The following is a 22,421-nucleotide window of genomic DNA, read 5'->3' on the forward strand; positions in this document are numbered from 1 at the left end:
TGCTCAGAGAAAAATATTCAGGTTGGAAAGAGGTGATCAGTGGAGTACCGCAAGGATCTGTATTGACTCCAATAATGTTTGCTATTTATGTGAATGACATGGATGATGATGTGAAATGTTACATGAGCTTCTTTGCAGACGATGCCAAACTGTTCAGGAAAGTAAAAACTGAAAAGGATTGCGAATCACTGCAGGAAGACCTGAATCACTGGAGTCAGAAAAGGGAAGTGGACTTCAATATTAACAAGTGTAGCATAATGGAGTTTGGAAAAAGCAAAAATAGAATATCAGGACAATATAAAATTGGAACCAAGGAGGTAAAGAAGGTGAGATCCGAAAAAGATTTGGGTGTAATTATCTCAAATGACTTATCCTATGAAAACAGATAAACAAAATTGTCAGAGAATCCTATAATTTGCTAAGATCAATAAAAGTGACATTTACATATTTGGACGAAGAAATAATTAAAAAAATATTGGTCACACTGACAAGGCCTAGACTAGAATATGCGGTGACATTGTGATCACCCAGTACCAAAAAGAATATAAAGACAATAGAAAGAATCCAGACAGCATCCACAAAAATGGCACCTGCACTTGCAAACTTGTCATATGAGGAGAGATTGGCTAAACTGGAGTTACAGACTCTGGAGCAAAGAAGAGAGGTGACCTACTGACCATCTATAGAATCATGAGGGGCACAGAAATACTCAATAGAGAGGACTTGTTAAACTGGGACAAAAGAGGCACAAGAGGACATGGAAAGAAAATAAAAAAACATAGCTGCAGAAGAGATCTGAAGAAAAACAGTTTTCCACATAGAGTGGCAGACACTTGGAACAAACTGGACAGTGAAATAGTGTGCACAAAAACCATTCAAGAGTTTAAGAGCAAATTAGACACTGTGAGATACAAAGGTGAGACACCACGAGCGTAGCTCCCCTTTCCGCAAAATACACCTAGGTAAATACAGCACTGTTCCCAACTTAAATAAGTTCTGGATCTACTGCCACTGCCTCCATCTTCACTGTTGAAATCTTTGCCATCCTTGCTGCCCTACATGTTATCCACAACTATTTCACCACCTACAAAATAGGACGAGGGAGTCATACGAGACATACAAAGAAAAGAAATGAGAAGCAAAGAGAAAGGTAAAGGAGACAAAGAGGAGAGCAGATGTAAAATGGGGTAAGAGTATGACAGAAAATTTTGAAAGTAATAAAAAGATGTTTTGGAAAGAAATTAAGAGAGGAAGAGGAGGCGAATCAAGTAGAGAAGAAAAGGTAAAAGGTGCAGATGGAGAGATGATAATGGAAGAGAAGGCAGTAAGGGGAAGATGGGCAGAATATTTTAGGGAGTTGTTAAATGTGAAGGAGGATAGGGAGGGAAAGATAGTTGCAGTGGGAAATGCTAAAAAAATGAGAGTGATGAGTGAGGAAAATGGAGGAGAAATAAGGAAGGATGAAGTGAAGGCAGTTGTTAAGATGATGAAAGCAGGTAAGGCACCTGGTCTGGATGGATGCCATGCAGAATGTCTTAAAAAAGGAGGTACAGTGATGGTGGACTGGTTGGTGAGGTTATTTAGTGTTTGCTGGAGAGAAGGTAGAGTGCCGGAGGACTGGAGGAGTGCTTGTATAGTTCCACTTTACAAGGGAAAGGGGGAGAAGTGTGAATGTAGTAGTTTCAGAGGGATTAGCTTGTTAAGTGTAGTTGGGAAGGCTTATGGGAGGATCTTGATTGAGAGGATTAGGAGAGGAACAGAGGGAGTAATTGGTGAGGAACAGTGTGGATTTAGGACAGGTAGAGGTTGTGTAGATCAGATTTTTGTGGTAAGACAGATATGTGAGAAAGCTATAGGAAAGGGGAAGGATGTTTTTTGGGCCTTTATGGATCTGGAAAAGGCTTACGACAGGGTAAACAGAAAGGCACTGTGGGAGGTTATGCGGATATACGGGATAGGAGGAAAGCTTTTGGGAGCTGTCAAGAGTTTTTATGAGAGTAGTAGAGCTTGTGTCAGGATTAGAAATGGAGAGAGTGAGTGGTTTGAGGTAAAGGTGAGACTTCGTCAAGGATGCGTTATGTCACCCTGGCTGTTTAACTTATATATGGATGGGGTAGTGCGAGAGGTAAATGCAAGGGTAGTGGGTCAGGGATTGGAGATGGTTAAAGAAAATGGAGAAAAGTGGGAGGTGAGCCAGCTGTTGTTTGCGGACAACACTGCGCTTGTGGCAGGATCGGAGGAGGGATTGAGGAAGCTGGTGACAGAGTTTGGGAGAGTGTGTGATAGAAGAAAGCTGAAGATAAATGTGGGTAAAAGTAAGGTGATGAGATGTACAAGGGGTGAAAGTGGCAGTAATCTGGAAATGAGCATTAAGGGAGAGCAACTGGAGGAAGTGGATAGTTTTAGATACTTGGGTGCAAATGTGGCAGGAAAAGGTGGAGGTAGAATGTAGATTGAGAGAAGCGAGTAAATGCCTTGGTGGATTGAAAAGTGTAATGAGGAATAGAAATTTGAGAATGGATGCTAAGAGGAGACTGTATGAAGGAGTGATAGTGCTGACAGCACTGTATGGAGCAGAAACATGGAACATAAGAGAGGAAGAGAGAAGGAGCTTGAATGTGTTTGAGATGAGGTGTCTGAGAAGTATGATGGGGGTTACTAGGCTAGATAGAGTGAGAAATGAGGAGGTGAGGAGGAGAACAGGGGTGGAAAGGGAGTTGGGAAATAGGGTTGATGAAAGAGTATTAGGATGGTTTGGATACATGGAAAGAATGAGTGAAGAAAGACTAGTAAAGGAGGTATGGAAGGCAGATGTGGAGGGGGTGAACATGAGGGGACGTCCTAGGATGAGATGGATGGATGGGGTGAAGGGGGCCTTGGGGAAGAGGGGAATGTCTGTTGAGGAAGGACGGGAGAGGACAGAAGACAGGGGTGAATGGAGAATGGTTGTATATGGAAGATGTTGTGATGCATGAGGTGGAATGGGTGGGGGGATGGGGGGTGAGGTAGTGTGTGTGAGCAAAATTTTGATGCAGCCCGAAGGGATTTCTCCCCGTCCTCTCCTTTATATGGGGGGACGGAGAGGGGGGGGTCGCCGATTTAATGAAGCGGCCTTGCTGTGGATGTGCTGTGTCTTGCGACACTGCTTCTGACCCAGGGCAGTGGACAGGGTACAGGGATGACCCGTCATCAAGGAGGTGCTAAGATGGGAGGGAGGGTGGAGGGGTGTGGAGTGTTTTCAGGGATGGAATGGGTGGGAATGATTTTATGCCTTTTCCTTTTTGGCTACCTCCCTAGTAAGGGGGAAAAAGCCTTGGTATATGTATGTATGTACATCCAATATATCAAAATTGCAGTGCTCTACAAGCAATTTCAACCCTTTAGTCCTGCCACCCACTGGTCCACAAAATTCATTTATACATGCATACATATACCAAGGCTTTTTCCCCCTTACTAGGGAGGTAGCCAAAAAGGAAAAGGCATAAAATCATTCCCACCCATTCCATCCCCGAAAACACTCCACACCCCTCCCATCTTAGCACCTCCTAGATGACAGGTCATCCCTGCACCCTGTCCACTGCCCTGGGTCAGAAGCAGTGTCGCAAGACACAGCACATCCACAGCAAGGCCGCTTCATTAAATAGGCGACCCCCCTCTCTGTCCCCCCCATATCAAGTAGAGGATGGGGAGAAATCCCTTCGGGCTGTGTCAAAACTTTGCTCACACACACTACCTCACCCCCCATCCATTCCACCTCATGCATCACAACATCTTCCATATACAACCATTCTCCATTCACCCGTCTTCTGTCCTCTCCCATCCTTCCTCAACAGACATTCCCCTCTTCCCCAAAGCCCCCTTCACCCCATCCATCCATCTCATCCTAGGACGTCCCCTCATGTTCACCCCCTCCACATCTGCCTTCCATACCTCCTTTACTAGTCTTTCTTCACTCATTCTTTCCATGTGTCCAAACCATCCTAATACTCTTTCATCAACCCTATCTCCCAACTCCCTTTCCACCCCTGTTCTCCTCCTCACCTCCTCATTTCTCACTCTATCTAGCCTAGTAACCCCCATCATACTTCTCAGACACTTCATCTCAAACACATTCAAGCTCCTTCTCTCTTCCTCTCTTATGTTCCATGTTTCTGCTCCATACAGTGCTGTCAGCAATATCACTCCTTCATACAGTCTCCTCTTAGCATCCATTCCCAAATTTCTATTCCTCATTACACTTTTTAATCCACCAAGGCATTTACTCGCTTCTCTCAATCTACATTCTACCTCCACCTTTTCCTGCCACATTTGCACCCAAGTATCTAAAACTATCCACTTCCTCCAGTTGCTCTCCCTTAATGCTCACTTCCAGATTACTGCCACTTTCACCCCTTGTACATCTCATCACCTTACATTTACCCACATTTATCTTCAGCTTTCTTCTATCACACACTCTCCCAAACTCTGTCAACATCCTTCTGCAGGGTACCATTTCATGATAGCATCCTTGGCAGCAAACAAGCCAACAAGGTAGCCTGAAAGGTGACATCCAAGTCTTTTGACATCTTCATTCCACTTCCTGGAAGATACCGTCCAGTTCTCTGATTTATAATGCTCATTTAGCAAAAACCAACAACACCCACCTATAAAAAATAATTAAGCTCCACACACAATCGTGGCTCTCCTCACGTCAATATAACTGATGATTTGAAACAACACAATTATGCTTAAGAACTTGTCATTCCAATCTCATACATGGGCAACTTAAGACAGGAAACAACCCTCCCACCTACCAATAAGATCCCCTCACAATACTATGTGAACTACTAGAATGTCCAATTTATGCAACATCCTACAACAACAACCTACCCCTTCAGACAACAATGACACTACACCAATCTTTGGAGACAAAACACCAATACCTCTGTTCACCCACCACAACTTCCTACAAAGGATATTCTAACCAAACAATTAATTAAGAGAAGATTAAATAATTTTATGGATGGGGATGACAGATGGTAAAGTTCATGGAACTATCTAGTTCTTTTGCAGTCTTGTCCATTCTTATGTTCAAACTATAAACACCCTTGACTAACTAGAGCAATACACAATATACAAGACCATTTATGACAGGAGACCAAGATTGTCCGTAAAGATAGAAGCACAGGTAAATCATGGCCCATAATAACCAACCCCCTCAGCAGCAAACTAATGTAGCAAACCATACAGATGCATAAAACAATCAGCCCTCTTATATTTCACTTTACATTCCAGTTGTTCATGTTACCACACTGGTATGTAAATAGGAAAATGGTCCAAAGTAAGAAGCAATCAAAGGCAACATGATTATGTACATAGAGTTTATTGGTATCATGAGACAAGTCTAAAGTGTTTCATGGAGTTGTCTGGTATTGAGCAGTAAGGGACCTGCAACCCTACACTCTTCATCCATTCAGGTGGATGGAGTCACAATATACAAATGGCTTTTTTAACAAATCAACAATCACTTGGAATTCAGGCTCCAAGTAAATCACACAATCGTAGACAACCAGGACAGCGTTCAAATGCATAGCCTCAACCTCTTTTAGTCCACATAAGCCTGGCCACAATTAAGTTCATTCATGAGTCACCATGGCTAACTCAAAAAACAATGGTGACTGTCAGTCATCCAGCATAATGGCCAGGTTGCACATCACAGGCAAGTTACAGCATTACCTTAAATCATTACTGCGGACAGACAACAATCTTAGACAGCGGTTGGACTGTAACCTATTCAGTTCATGTTCTCAGTATAAAAAACAAAATTACATTGTATACAACATGCTATATGAAACATGCAGTTGATAGCAGCTGCAGGCCCTTAGCTGTTACATAAAAACGAGTAACAGCAACCCTGGCTAAGAATCAAGACATGACCAGCCAACCACAAACTATGCATTTGAGCGCTGATTAGAATCTCTTTCAGACAGGAATCAGGGTATCAATGTTACGGCAAAAAAGAAACCTGAACACCCTCTTCGGATTGTGTTAACACGTGTTAACTTGTTGGAATAAATAAAAGTGTAGTATCGAGTAGTCCTATTTTCAATAAATTAACACAAGGAATATTTTTTTCAAGCATAAAATACTGTAGAAGGCCCAAGAGGAGATGCACTTGGTTCCTCAGGTCACATGAAGTTGTAATTGGATGAGGCAAAACAATCATGTTCTTATGTGTGTTTTTGCATGAATAATCTCCATCACAGTACTGAGGATGCAGCCAGAAACAAGTTTATATTAAAATATGTAAAGTGTAACAGTTGGGCTAAATAAATGGTAGTGTATAATAGATTAAATTTTACTACTTCACAGGGATAAGAAGTTACATTTTAACAGGCTGTTGGGTAATGCAGTCTATCTACTTTGATGACAAACCCTGGGGATGGGGTACTGGTGGCTAGGTCACAAATAAGAAGTTTGGTTATACGTTTGAGCAAGGAGTGCATTTGACAAGGTTTCGATTTACTAGCTTGTGAAGCTTATGTAAAATCCATGGAACTATTATGAATGTTTAAGCAAAAAAAACAATTAGGACAATGAGACAGAGCCATTCTTCTAAGCCTTCAAGTCTCTAATGTAATCATGGCAATAATCATTCAGAATTGTCCCATGTATCTTACTGAGTATGTAGCAGCTTGGGCACAGGGTATGTATGTGAGGACAAGAGCAAACTGGTGACTGTGTCCCACACATTATGGGCCAAGGCTCAGAGCAAAGCAGAGCAAGACAAAAACACTTATAAGAACACAAGGCCTTTCCTCCCAGAGGAAACACGATATATGTGCATGTCTTTTACATTTATCCTCCCAGTGGTCTCTGCCTCTGCTGTGTGACTGACCAAGAAAAGAAGGAAAAATTTCATAACCACTTGTAGTATCTGCATGCTTGTCTGGTCAGTATACATAAAGTACTCATTTTTTATACAACTGTTTGACTGCAATGATACCATACCAATTCAGTGAATACAATATCTTATGAAGAGGATCACTAGCAGTTAAACCATTTATTCTACATCTTATTAATACAATGAACTCCTTCCCAATGACTTGACTCATATTTCTAAAATATATTAATGATATAAAAATCTTTGTTATTGTACAACAGCTTCTTGATGCTTTGATCGAAATAACCAACGTGCTGCAAGCAATAGTAAATAAAATTTGGTGTACATGCACTACTGCCATACATACTGTAATACTTAAGTGTGGTAGGTTGCGTTAACTTTCATGGGAAAATGGAAGCAAAACAAATAGGCCACTAAACCTGGTGCTACTATCACTGAGAGTCTCAATCTCTTTCAACAATGATCACAAGAAGTACACTGACATACTTTCATCATATTCTGATCAGATTTTCATCAAAACATGTGTTAATTTGTTTAGCTATGACTATTATCATTGTCAGTGGAACTGGATGGGGTACAAGAGAGAAAAATACACTGGTGCATAAAGATGATAACTGTTAATTTTATTTACTGTATACTTTCCCTCTTGAAATGATTCATTACCTGATAGCTTTGTCCCCATCGAGAACACTTCTGACAACATGATAGAACTGGAGCTCTCCCTGCTGAGTGGTTGGGGTTCTCCTCGCTAGCCACACAAACATCCGGAGGGGCAACTGAGAGGAGAATATCGCAAGCACCAAATCCTTTCCCCTCTTTTGTCTTTAAGCCTTTTTCTTCTTTTTCTTTTAGAACATTCCTTACAATTTCTCTCCTCTGTTTTCCTACCTTCTTCTCCCTCTATACCATTCCTTGTTTGTTTATTGCTGGCTTTCAACTTACATTCAAAAGGGAGGCCCACAAGACACTGGGAATATTACAAACAGCAACTATGAAGTCTTATGTAAAATAATAATATTATATACAAACAATATAGAAAAAGTAGCTTAAAAGAAAACAGGTAAATTTAGCTATTAACCTAAAGGAGATGACACTGCCTTTGATAGGATAAAAAGAAACAGGGAAAAATAAAAGAAAGGTTATCAATGATTTCTCATGTGGAGTAGCAACACATAAAATGGAAGGCAGCATGTATGTTTTCATATGTACATATACATACATGCATACACAAACATATAAAACATTATACATACCTACATGCATGCATGTAATGCAAGCATGCATGTGCCTCAATTCATACATACATGTTATGTTTATATGTGTGCATGGTGGTCAAAAAAGGAGAGGTGCACGTGACTCAAGTCAGTTATATCATGGAGCACATAATAAAGCTAAAAGTTGTGGCAAGTGCATATAACAAAGAAGTAAGGTTATTGAACAAGGCTAGAAGGTCAAGCTACGGGAAAAGTCAAGCTGGAGATGTGGTTATGTCCAGCATACAGAACCCAACTGTCTGGTGTCCAAACAGCTTGTTGTTTAAAGAACTGCATGAGTACAACTGCACTTCTCCATCTGGTACCTTGCCTTACATTTACCAGGCTAGCCCCTTATCAGGGGATTGTGGCTGTTGTGTACATATATGCATTACTACCTCAACTTACCTCACTTCTCCACCCATCCCAATCTGACACCTCTTATCTCTTCAACAAGCTGGCAATACTTCCCTTGATATTGTGGGAGCACAAGTGAACATGTATGAACACACAGCTTCTTCCTCCTCCTCCATGAAAACACCCTTCGGGCATGTTCAACAAGGTTCACGCATGGCTATTGCATCAGGCATTCAGAAACAGCTTTTCTGGAGGAAGGTATACATTCAGAACCTGTTTATTTTTAATGAATTGGTGGTCCAACCCCTAAAACAAATATGTATACATTCAAACCTGTTACTATAACAAATTCACATTTCTAACCACCTTGAGTGCATCAAGCTATGCAATGTTGCTTAACATATTGTAATACCATGCAATGCATGAACAAGTACTACTTCTAAAGAATGTTTCCATACCTATACAGGCATTAACACTTCTTCAGATGTTACATTTTCTTCAGTCAACTGAAGTCACCCCACTTTATAAGTGCATATATGTTAATAGTGAACTGTGCAATGGAACAGTTTCTTATACTTGATTCAGCTACATACACATGACAACCCCCAGCATATGGTCAAACCAACTTACTGCACTACTGAGTTTGAATAGATATATATATATATATATTTATATATTTACATACTCATACGCACACACTCAGGCACTCGTATTCATGCTCTTTACCAATTATGTTTATAATGCTGAACAAACTAACCTCCCAAGAGCTTTTATAATGATAGGACTTTCCCTCATGCTCAGTAGTAGATCTCAATCTTACTCGTTTACTGCATGACAGCATAAAACATTTTTCACTATTTTCAAATGCCTTGTTTTTGTCCCCTTACAATGATACCCTTTACATACCAATACTTCTCTAATATGGATCTATAAAATTCAGAACTGTCAAAATTTTGTAACTTTCCATTCCAAGCATTGAAACTTTCTGGACTTTTGAAATTCTAAAGAGAAAGAATGATCTGTTTTCAAATCTGGCTAATGCAAGACAACTTTGTTTAGATGACAAGCAACCTTCAGATTAAAGGAGCTACATCTTTGTTAACTAACCCTTCAGATTCAAGGATGAGCTTCCTGAATTCTATCCTGGTATTACAAGGTGCTTTTGTTAACTTTTAGGACACTTACAGGACTGACAGAGATGACACTTTGTGTAAAGGAAGACAATCGATGGAATTTTACAGAGTTCTCAATATTGGTAAGCTAAAAATTCAAAATTATCTAATATTTGGAACAAAAAGTTCAGAAATCTCTATAGAAAAATCTGGATACCAGGAATTTTTTTTATATTCTGGTACATCTTTATGGTTGTTTTCATTCCAAATATTGAATAGTTTTGAAGTTTAGACATTCCCAATAGAAAGTTATTTGTAATATGAAAGACAAAAGTGGTGGATTCTCATCTGGTGCAAGCCTTTGGTATATGTATGTATGTACCAATTAGCATTCTTGAGGAACAAAGTTATAAGTCAAGGGGTTGCGACTCCTGTGGTAAAGAACAACACACATGGGTTGGATGAGATAGGAAGAAGATGTGGGGGAAATAATGAAAAAGACAAGGTTGGATAAAGAAGTGTAGCATTTCTGGGAATGAAAGGTGAACATCAAGCATGCATTCACATGAAACAATTCATAGCCACATTTTGAGTAAAAGTGTGTTGTGGTTATACAGTGATGCTACTTGCAATTAAAACTAGCCTCATTCTTGCATATTCTCAATCACATTGTGATGTAACTGGAAATGTGGTAGCTAATCTTGAACTGCATTGCCATCATGTAAATGATTTCATCATAAATTATGTCACACATTGACTGAAAATGTGTCTGTTGACCAAAACCCTTTCAACAGTGTGACACACAATACAGATTTTGTTAAGGTAAATGTAGACCCCAGTCTGAGTAGTTTCTGTGCAGTGGCTGTTGCCATTTATCCAAGACCTGCAGGCCCCCTACAAGAGAGTCCCAAAGCAACAGATTGATAGAAGGAGTAATTTCAATGGAGTGACAACCTCTCCAAGCTGGGATTCTCAGTCAAATGAATGAAATGGTATGCCATTTGCTACAACAAAATCTAGTGTGGCACATACATGAAGTTTATTGCCACACAAAGCAAAACTTAACCAGTGTTTTAACTGCATACTCCATACATTCTATTTATCTATATTCCAAGGGCTTTTTCCCCTTATAAGGGAGGTAGCCAAGTCAAAAGGCACGCACCAACTCCATGCACTTCATAATTCTACATTTGTATAAATCCACTAATCCAATGTATTCAGGTAGTCTACCTCTTAATGCACAATGTATTCTACTAAACGATCTCTTTTGTATAATACTCTCTTGTATACCACTCAATTACACATCATACTGGTATACGGCCAACTGCAAGATACATTCTCTACACTGTACACATGAAACTGCACAGTGCAATTTGAATACATAAATGCTACACTTGCATGGAAAAAATCTGACCACTGAAACTCTGGGATTAAAGAAAAATACAAATAAAATTGTCATAGCAAAAGTAAGATGGTTCACTTGGCAATTCACTTATCCTCTAAAACGAAAATAAACCTCTTGAAACCATTGAGTGCACAAGTCAACATTTCCCAGTCCTGTCTCTTCCTATGTATCTAACAATTAGTGCAAAGTTAGAACATTCACCCGAGCTTACATGCAAAGCAATTCTTCAGTCCGTCTGCCTCTTCTTGCTAGCATACGTTTTCATTAATCAAGATCCTTTATTCTATACTACAGCTACATCTGAATTATCATTCTTTCATTTGATATTTTTAGTCATTCCTTCTCTCTTTTTTCATGCAATCTTTTATTTTCCTCTTTTGATTCTCCTTTATGCTATCAACCCTCATTCTGGTCTTCATGCAAGTCTCTTTCCTTAAAAAACTGTCTCGCAGAGACAAAACTGCCACATCACCATCCTCTTGCTGCCCTTCCCTCTCTTCCTTTTAAGTCTCTTAACAACTGAGCCCTGACAGGTTCTGGATTCCAAGACGGAGGTTATAAGTCCCCCATAACAACGACTTAATGTTTACCTGGCACAAGGGGAATATACAATACACCATGAATACTGTTACTTTCATTCTTCCTCACATACAGGTAGAGGGGGAGCACTTCCTGTATAAAACAATACAGCCCTTAATGTTCTTGGTGACAATGGGTGGTAAGGATGTATGTGTGTATTCAAACATACATATATACATACATACATATATACATATGCATACACACACACCAATAAGATATTTTCTTTTTTCCAGCAGTGAAGGCCCATTCATGTGCTATAGAGCTATAGCATCTTAGTCAAGAGCACTGAACAGAGCATTAGATTAATTTTCCAACACACCCAATGCTCTTGAGGCCAGATATTTGAATCCAACTTGGTAACACTGCCTAGTCACCAGGCCAGTGTACTACCCACTTGGCCACCAGGATCTCTACATAGGTATATACATGAAACACCTTAAGCATTACTATGACCTTTCTCACTGATAACATAAGGTAATCAGGTAAGTTTATAAACACTTTGTCAGCTTGCCTTCAATATTACAGAATTTCTTGCTGAAAATAAGTGACAAATGGGGGGTATATACATACTGCACCATTAATTCTATGACTGCACTTGAAATGGGGTGAGCTGCAGACTGCATCGTTACCTCTGCTCTAGCTCACATAGGGATGGGTGGATGGGGGAAGGTGAGGTACTTTGCACCATATATGTTACTACCTCTGCTCTTGTTTACACTTCGGAATTCGATGTTTATGTGTGCATGCCACTCATCAGTGACATTACTACCTCATATTTTGCTTTTGCAGGGGATTGGGGGAGGTGGGCACACAATGCATTACCAGCACTGCCATCTTTGTCATTATGGACACAGGAGGAGGGAGGAGAGTAAATGTGGTGCAACTTGTACAGGTAACTTAAAAGACATTTACTCCCACTACTCGCATTGCCATGGTTATCATTCACCAGCAACTGAGGTCTGCAGTTCATCAACAGGTATAACACCAGATATGGTTCCTCTTCATCCAATAACATACAGCCCATCAATATGATATACACCCCAGCCACTGCAGCCTGACGGAAAGCAGCTCACAGAACACAGAGCCAGACAGTTGTATGTGCATGCCACATTATTGTCAAGATAGGAGCACATGTGTGGGAAGGGAAAAGAAAAAAAAAAAAGAAAAAAAAAAAAAAAAAATTACCACAAGGAGCCCCGACACCTACTGTCTCCTTCAGGACTGTGGCTACACCTGGTCCCACATAAAGCATTAGAGGCTAGCCTCTTAACCTCTGTTCTTTCTCTCCCTCTCTCTCGCTCTAGCATACTGCATTTCTACTCATAAGTATATTAACAGATTTCTCAAACCTGTGAACAAAATTACATAGGACCTTTCAGAATTATAACATGATAATATATGCCTTATAATGTCATACACTGGGTTTTACATCCTTTCCACACACCAATAATGCGGATTCAGAAACTGGCATATGACCCATGATTTCTCGGCAACACTATGTCCTCTCCTCAGATTTTGCCACGTGACGTGGGAGTACTGACAAAATTGACAGTGACCCTGAAACCGTTCCGCCTTTGTACTGGAGCTTTCCATAGTCCTAAACATCACATGTGACCACATTTAACTCCCCAAGTTTATGTTTTGACCACAATTTTATGCACTAAGGCAATCTCTACAGATTACTCCTGTTTAGTCCTTATTACATCTAAACCATTTCTATACATCACTGCTTTCTATAGTAATCACTCCTCCACTTTCTTTGAAAGTGGTTTTCACCAGAGTGATTTGGTAGTCACTCTGTAACGGCTGTCCTTTTATCTCTGTGTCACCATAAACAGCTCCTCTGAATCATATTTTTGACAGTTACACCATATCCACAAATGGCTGCTGAAGACCACACAGGCAGTTAGACCATAATACAGCAAGGCTCCTTTAAACCAGTTCAACGTAGTTGGCTGGGTAAAGTCCGATATGCCCGTCCTTCCTGCCAGTGCACCAACCTTGCTCGTCCTCATCTTCAAGCTTGTCAAACACATCACCTGTTTAAACAGAGCGAAAGAATTAAAATTAATAATTGTTCAATAAAGGAGAGGTTGAATTAAAGCACACCCCCAGGCCCCACCCTACATCACCTCCCCTCACCTTGCATTTTGTTTCCGCCCTCTTTACTATCTGCCATGCTTCCACATTTCTCATTTACAATCCTTTACATATTCATTTTTCTGCTACCAATGCCCTCACCTCTTCATCCCACAATTTTCTGCCTCTCATTCTGTGCCCTTCCATCCTTCTCCCATCCTTTGCCCACTTTAGCATTTCCTCCTTGAACCATATCCATTCTTCCTCTATTCCTGTTATTCCCTCATCCTTCACTACCTTCCATATTTATCTCAGCTTTACCTGGTATTATTTCTCTTTCTCATTTACTTTGCTCACCTTCAGATAGATTAAAAAGACAGAGAAAGATGCTACTTACCAACTTTGAATGAGAGTTCATCCGATTCAACTCCTTCGTAGTCATAAAGAGCTCGGACTGGTACACCAGGTTTACCGGAGTCCACCATACGATCACTGTTGTCCCATTCATCCTCGTCTGCGCTGACTCCGTTGCTGCAATTACATATACAAAAAGAACTAAATCAGTTGTTCAATTTTTTTTTTCAAACTTCTTCCATAAATGCACACTTTTCAATCATTTTCAAATGTACAAATCATAGATGTATTAAGTAGCTGACAATGTTACATATTGATATACTGTAGACTTCAATGGACTTCTATGACATTCTATATTTTAATGTGGTCTTGTTAATGAACATGTCTTAGATGCATTTGCAAGTAATTATGTCTCCTAACACAATTTTATATTCCAGAGTTTCTCCCTTATAAGCATAAAAAATAATAATAATAGATAAATAAATAAATAAACAAATAAATAAATAAATAAAATAAAAATAAAATAAATAAAATTTCAGAGGAAACCCAATATATGACAGCTCTTTCCACTTCCACTCTGTGTTTACCTTTAATACTTTTCACTACATTTATTCTTATAACATCCACCACTTTTGTCACACTTCATATGAAAAATATTCAAATTCTTCCTTTCTGTCTCCTTTATATTCAAAGTCCCTACTTCATACAGTAGTATAACTATCATCCTTCCATACAGTCTTATCTTTGCCTTGATCAAATGCCTATTTCTCATTACATTTTTTCATCCCCCAAGGCATTTACTTGCTTCCCGCAGTCTACAATTCACCTCCACCTCCACTCCTCCCTTACCTGCCACATGTGACCCCAAGTACCTAAATCTATTCATTTCCTCCCCAGCCTTTCTTCTTTAAGATTTAGAAGCAAGTCTGAAAGGAGAGAAGCTGGAGGAAATTGATAGCTTTAGGTATTTGGGGTCACATGTGGCAGGTAAGGGAGTGGAGGTGGGGGTAAATTGTAGATTGAGAGAAGTACATACCTTGGGGTATTAATAAGTGTATGAGAACCACATATTTGGGAATAGATGCAAGGAGGAGACTATATGAAGGGGTGATTGTCCCGACAGTAATGTATGCGGCACAAACATTGAACTTAATCGGCAGAGATGAAAAGTTTAAATGTGTTTGAGATGAAATGTCTGAGAAGTATGGTAGGGGTTACAAGGTTGGTTAGACATGGTGAGGAGGTGAGCAGAGGTGGAAAAGATGGCAGATACGGCTGATGAAAGAGTATTGGGATGTTTTGGACACATGGAAAGAATGAGTGAAGAAATTTTAGTAAAAGATGTATGGAAGGCAGAGGTGGGGGGAGTGAACATGAGGGGATGACCAAAGATGAGATGGATGGATGGGGTGAAAGGGGTGTTGAGCAATAAGAGGATGTCTGTGGAGCAAGAAGGGGAGGAGGCAGGAGATAAGGGTGAGTGAAGAATAGCTAGGTATATATGATACTATAGTCCAAGGAAGGGAAGGGGTGGGGGAGGGGAGAGTGTTTATGTGTGAATGATATTTGAAGTAGCCTGAAGGGATTTCTCCCTGTCTTCCATTCTATTTTTCAGCATGAGGGCATGGAGAGGGTGTGTGTGTGTCACTGATTACGTGAAGCAGCCTCACTGTGGATGTGCTGTGTCTTGGTGCATTGCTTCTGACCCAGGGATACAGTGATGACCCATTATCAATGAGGAGCTAAGATGAGAGGGAGAAAAGGGTAGTGGAGGGGAGTGGGTATATTCCTTTTGACTTTGGCTACCTCCTTAGTAAGGGGGGAAAAAAGCCCTTGGTATCTAGACAGCCTTCATCTCCAAATACATATTTCTCATAGCATTTTTAATTCCACACACACATTTACTTGCTCCTTTTACTCTATAATTCACCTACACATCCATTCCTCCATTCACTGCCACATGTGACCCCAAATACTTACACTCCTCCACTTACTCCAGCTTCTTGCTCTTCATGTTCACATCCAACCTGACACCATCATCACTCCTATCTTAACAAATTGTTTTTGGATACATTTATTCCCAGTTTTCTCCTTTTACATGCCCTTACAAACTCAAGTCAACAATTGCTTCAGTCTCCTCAGAATCAGCCACAAGTGCAGTGTCATCTGCAAACAACAACCGTTTCACCCTCCATGTTGCTCCACTTTCACCCACTAATTCCAAACCTCTCCCTATCATTTACATTTAATTCTCTTACTACTCCATCCATATATGCACTGAACAACAATGGCAATGTCACACAGCCCTGAGGCATCCCCACACCAACCTCAAACCATTTACTCTCTCCACTCCTGGCCCACACACATGCCATTCTACTCCTGCAAAAAATCTTGACCACTTCAAGCTTCCCTTATTCCATACATTTGTAATACACTCCACAACATCTCTTAAGCAACCTTGTCACATACCTTCACATCCATGAGAGTTGAAAAAATAATCCTTACTTTTTGTCAAAAACTTTTTGCATATCTATCTTACTATAAACACAAGTTCTCCACACCCACTTCCTCTTCTACACCCATACCACTCCTCTCCCTCCATTTCCCTGCTAACCTTCATAATCAACATCATACATACATACATATACCAAGGCTTTTTCCCCTTTACAAGGGAGGTAGCCAAAAAGGGAAAGGCATAAAAACACTCCCACCCATTTCATCCCTACATACACTCCACACCCCTCCCACCCTCCCTCTCATCTGAGCACCTCCTGGATGACGGGTCATCCCTGCACCCTGCCCACCGCCCTGGGTCAGAAGCAGTGTCGCAAGACACAGCACATCCACAGCAAGGCCGCTTCATTTAATCGGGGACCCCCCCTCTCCGTCCCCCTTTGCATATAAGGAGAGGACGGGGAGAAAACCCTTCGGGCTGCGTCAAAATTTACTCACACATACTACCCCACCCCCCTGCCCATTCCTCCTCTTGCAATCACAACATCATCCATATACAACCATTCTCCACTCACCTCTGTCTTCCGTCCTCTCCCTTCCTTCCTCAACAGACATTCCCCTCTTCCCCAAAGCCCCCTTCACCCCATCCATCCACCTCATCCTAGGACGTCCCCTCATGTTCACTCCCTCCACATCGGCCTTCCATACCTCTTTTACTAGTCTTTCTTCACTCATTCTTTCCATGTGTCCAAACCATCCTAATATTCTTTCATCAACCCTATCTCCCAGCTCCTTTTTCACCCTTGTTCTCCTCCTCACCTCCTCATTTCTCACTCTATCTAGCCTAGTAACCCCCACCATACTTCTCAGACACCTCATCTCAAACACATTCAAACTCCTTCTCTCTTCTTCTCTTATGTTCCACGTTTCTGCTCCATACAGTGCTGTTGGCACAATCACTCCTTCATACAGTCTCCTCTTTGCATCCATTCCCAAATGTCTATTCCTCATTACACTCTTTAATCCACCAAGGCATTTACTCGCTTCTCTTAATCTACATTCTACCTCCACCTTCACTCCACCTTTTCCTGCTACACTTGCGCCCAAGTATCTAAAACTATCTACTTCCTCCAGTCGCTCTCCCTTAATGTTCACTTCCAGTCTACTGCCACTTTCACCCCTTGTACATCTCATCACCTTACTTTTACCTACATTTATCTTTAGCTTTCTTCTATCACATACTCTCCCAAACTCTGCCACCAGCTTCCTCAATACCTCCTCTGACCCTGCCACAAGCGCAGTGTCGTCCGCAAACAACAGCTGGCTCACCTCCCACTTTTCTCCATTTTCTTTAACCATCTCCAATCCCTGACCCACTACCCTAGCATTCACCTCAACATCATCAATCAACATCAACCAAGAACTTTTATAACCATACTTAATAGATTGATCCCCCTAAAACTACAAGATTCATACTTGTTTCTCTTTCCTATGTGCAGTTGAATTGTACATGCACTCATTCAATCTAATGGTACACTTCCTTCCCTTAGACACACATTTAACAATCTCACCAGCCATTCCACTACAAATACTATACACTTAGTTGGACATTCCACATATACCATTCAATTCAGGTGCCTTTCAACCTTTCATCTGGTGCTACTTGTAACTCCTATCATAATAGTTCTCTTGAAATTTTCCACAACCTCAAATAAAGTCCCCCATCTTCCTCTCACAGCCTTAACTTCCATTAACAACTGTCCACCTACTCTTTTTACCCTCCCTCTATTCCTGTCCAAATTTCTAAAGTTGTTTTTTTGCATATTCAAAGACATCTGAAGACTGTAATTACTCAATAATCAGCAAAGAGCAAAGGAATAAAAGTCCTGTCAGTTGAAGGGTAAAAGTTGATTATAACATGAGATTCAAAATATGAAATGCCACCGATGTAAAATTTCTTTCTTCAATGTCCAATGAAGACAAAACAGCTTGAAGTGAATAAACATACTACTATAGATTAAAACACTACAGTACTGCATCATGCAATTGTAAAAACGTGCAGTAAAGACTGTGCCATCAACACTCGTGTTGTTGCGTGCTTTATTTCACCATCTGCTGATAATCCTGTTTTTCAATACATTACCACGTCTATAATCTGTTTAGATTACTTTTACAAGATTTTTCACCCGATACTGTTTTAAAGTTTGTTCTCTTATTATTTTTAAATCTCATGAAATCTAGGGCACTTGAAACTGTTCTGTTAATATGAAAACATAATTAGTCATTCCATTATTCTCTCGGTAAATCTTGCCCAAGTTAATCTAAACAGATACAAATGGTTCATAAGCTGAAACATAAACATTAAAGCATTAATTTAAGAATGTGATGGGTGTCCATCAAAGTCCATTATTGATGTAAAACCCTGAATACTTTCATGTTAGTGGCAACTGTTCGTTTACATTCCAACATACCATAACTTGACCACCATTTTCTTGGGACCAATGGCATCTCTGATACTCATCTAATCTACTTTCAGTTAACAAACACACAAAATATCAGAGAATGTTAATCTTCTCTCATTCGATCTGAAAGTTGTACAAACTTGTTTATCGAGGGATAATTAAGAAGTAAGGGTTAAGATGCAAATTCTATTTACACATATAATGTTCATTGGTTTTCTGCCTTCCACAAGATATAGGACACTACCTCCTGACATGATGTGAGGGTAGATTTTTTTCTCTTAGGTAGGCAGGATATGGAGCAATTTTCTCTACAGATTGGTAAAACACTCACTTTCCTTCTCCTCTTTTATTCCAGAGGTATTAATTTTTCTCCCTTATGATATCATAAAAAATAATAACTGTTTCCTCTAATTTCAGAGAGGGAACCCAGTATAAGATAGCTGTTTTCACTTCCACTCTCTGTTTACCTTCAATACTTTTCACTACATTTATTCTTATAACATCCACCATTTTCTTCACACTTCATATGAAAAATATTCAGATTCTTCCTTTCTTTACTCCCCTGTATACATTCTATTCGCTGCTTTACCCGAACTTTTAATTTCCAAAAACACATCAATCAATCCCAGTGCTTCTTTCACTAGTCTCTAGTATTGTTCATCATAAACAATTTAAGTTTTCCTTCAGTAAAGAGAGAAAGAGATAAATGGATAAAGTACCAAAAGTACCAAAAGGTGAAAGAAGAAAAATGGTCCCTATAATGTTTAAGTGGAGAATTGAAGATGCACATTATATGAATAAGGTGACCCAATATTAGCAAAATCATTTTACATATTTCTATTTATGAGAAAGACAACAGAACTGGCACTATATGAAAACAATAGAGTGAGTTTATATGCCCGATCTAGAGATCAGGTACTGGCTCTTCGGGATAGCACCTCCTTGTAGAACTGGGGAATGGTGTGCTGTAGTAAGAACCATACAAGTACACTTGCCTTCTGAACACCATCCAGCTCTACTACAGTATTTCAACAGAATAACCCTAGCCAGAGAATCAAACTGCCCTAGATAAAACCACTACACATAAGACCCTGAAAACCTCATCTTACACTACTCCACACTAGCCATCCCTAAACAACAACACAATCTTTCTTCCCTGAGTGACCTATGGGCCTCTCTGATGGTCACTGCTGTGAATTTCCTACAAGAGACTTGGGGCAATGGACAGATTGCCTGTCAACAATTTACTGATCTTATAAATACTAAGTAAACTTATGTCACAATCTTAACAACATATCTCAGACATAATCCTTTCCTGTATCAAGATATTCAATGTATGATAAACTACTTATATTAATCACAATATCAGTAGCATATTTCTGGTAGTGATGAGAGCAGGTAAGGCACTTGGGTTAGATGGGTGTCATGAGGAATGTCAAGAGAGAGGTACAGTGATGGTGGACTGGATTGTGAGGTTGTTTAATGTTTGTATAAAAGAGGGTAGAGTGCTGGAAAAATGGAGGAGTGCCTGTATAGTCCACTTTACAAAGTAAAAGGGGACAAGTGTGAGTGTAGTAGTTTCAGAGGGATCAGTTTGTTGAGTGTAATTGGGAACATTGTGGGTTTATGACAGGTAGGTGTTGTGTGGATCAGATTTTTGTAGTAAGGCAGATATGTAAGAAAGCTTTGGGAAAAGGTAAGGATGTTTTTTGGGCCTTTATGAATTTGGAAAAAGCTTATGACAGCATGGATAGGAAGGCACTGTGGAAGGTACTGCAGATATGTGGGATAGCAAGAAAGCTGTTGAGAGCAGTCAAGAGTTTTTACAAGAGTATTGGAGCCTGTGCTGGAATTAAGAAGTGGAGAGAGTAAGTGGTTTAGGGTAAAGGTGGGACTTTGCCAGGGATGTATCATGTTGCCATGGCTGTTCAATTTATACTTGGATGGGGTGGCGTGAGAGGTAAACACAAGGGTAATAGGCTGGGGATTGGAGATGGTTAAAGAAAATGGAGAAAAATGGGAAATAAGATTGTTGTTTGCTGATGACACTATGCTTGTAGCAGGATCAGAGGAGGGATTAAGGAAGTTAGTGTGAAAAATAAGGAAGTTGAAGATAAATGTGGGTAAAAGTAAAGTGATGAGATGTACAAGGGAGGAAGAGGGCAGCAAATTGGAAGTGAGTATTAAGGGAGAGAGACTGGAGGAAATGGATAGCTTTAAATACTTGGGTGCAAATATGGTGGGAAAGGAAGTGGAGGTGGAGGTAGAATGTAGATTGAGAGAAGCAAGTAAATGTCTTGGGTGACTAAAAAGTGAAATGAGAAATAGACATTTGGGAATGGATGCTAAGACGAGATTGTATGAAGGGGTGATTGTGCCAACAGCACTGTTTGGGGCAGAAACATGGAACATAAGAGAGGAGGAGAGGAAGAGTTTAAATGTGTTTGAGATGAAATGCCTGAGAAGTATGGTAGGGGTTACTAGGCTGGATAGAGTGAGAAATGAGGTGAAGGTGAGGATGAGAGTGGGGGTGGAAAAAGAGTTGGGAGACAGGGTTGTTGAAAGAGTATGGTTTGGATACATGGAAAGAATGAGTGAAGAAAGATTAGTAAAAGTGGTGTGGACAGCAGAGGTGGGGGGAGTCATGAGGAGGTGACCAAGGATGAGATGGATGGATGGGGTAAAAGGGGCATTGGGAAAGAGGGGAATGTTTGTTGAGGGAGGTAAGAAGACAGAAGATAGAAGTGAGCGGAAAATGGTTGTGTATGGATGATGCTGTGATGCATGGGAGTGGATAGGGAATGGTGGGGGGAGAATATGTGTGAATAATATCTAATGGGTGGAAGTAGATTTATGTCTTTGACTTTGGCTACTTCCCTGGTAAGGGGGAAAAAACCCTTGGTATATGTATCTCCATAGTCATTCTGAATATGAGCAGTCTAGAAACAGGAGCAAGACAAGGGAAATAAGAAAAATTAAGACATGTGAATGGTGTAAAATGTTAGCAAGGTATATGAAAATTTGGAAAGTAGGGGAAAACATGAGGCAGAATGGAGATCAAGGAAACACCTCAGGTGATGGGTGTGAAAGAGGTGATAATGGTCTTCTCCCTTGCTCAGTTTCCCTCCATTGTAGGTCATGGCTGTCTGGATGACACAGATAAATTTGAGACTACAAAGGGAACATATCATGCAACATACCAACAGCTGGAAATGTATAAAATGACATAAATCCATGATGTGAAATGTGAAATAAGAAGTGGAAGTGTAAAGTTATTTGCTGTCAGGTGATGCATGTTTTTGGGAGAATGTGATGAAGGGTAAGAAGGGTTTTGGGAATATGTGAAGTAAAGCAAGAAGTGGACAAAAATAAATGAAAAGGACAATCTAAATTGGGCACCTGATATGATCAGCAACTTTCAAACACCAAATCTGGGTTATGAATCTAAATACACACGCATAGTAAACACTTGGAGTAGGT

At 40.2% G+C, this 22,421-nt stretch overlaps 1 protein-coding gene across 13 annotated transcripts in view; it reads right to left on the reverse strand.

Annotated features, from left to right (window-relative positions):
• Positions 1-5,345: 5,345 nt before the first annotated feature.
• The window catches only part of Synd (protein kinase C and casein kinase substrate in neurons protein Synd), a 336,406-nt gene continuing 319,330 nt past the window's right edge, over positions 5,346-22,421 (reverse strand). For all 13 annotated transcript variants that reach the window (XM_076200369.1, XM_076200374.1, XM_076200373.1 and 10 more), the window contains 2 exons: positions 14,069-14,202; positions 5,346-13,631 (listed from right to left, as the gene is read on the reverse strand). In XM_076200369.1, the coding sequence (XP_076056484.1) occupies positions 13,525-13,631; positions 14,069-14,202 (241 nt within the window). In that variant the 3' untranslated portion in view covers positions 5,346-13,524. The remainder of the gene's footprint in view (positions 13,632-14,068; positions 14,203-22,421) is intronic.

This window comes from Oratosquilla oratoria, chromosome 17 (genome assembly GCF_046742065.1).
Source record: "Oratosquilla oratoria isolate Oo_2021 chromosome 17, ASM4674206v1, whole genome shotgun sequence".
Lineage (NCBI taxonomy): Eukaryota > Metazoa > Arthropoda > Malacostraca > Stomatopoda > Squillidae > Oratosquilla > Oratosquilla oratoria.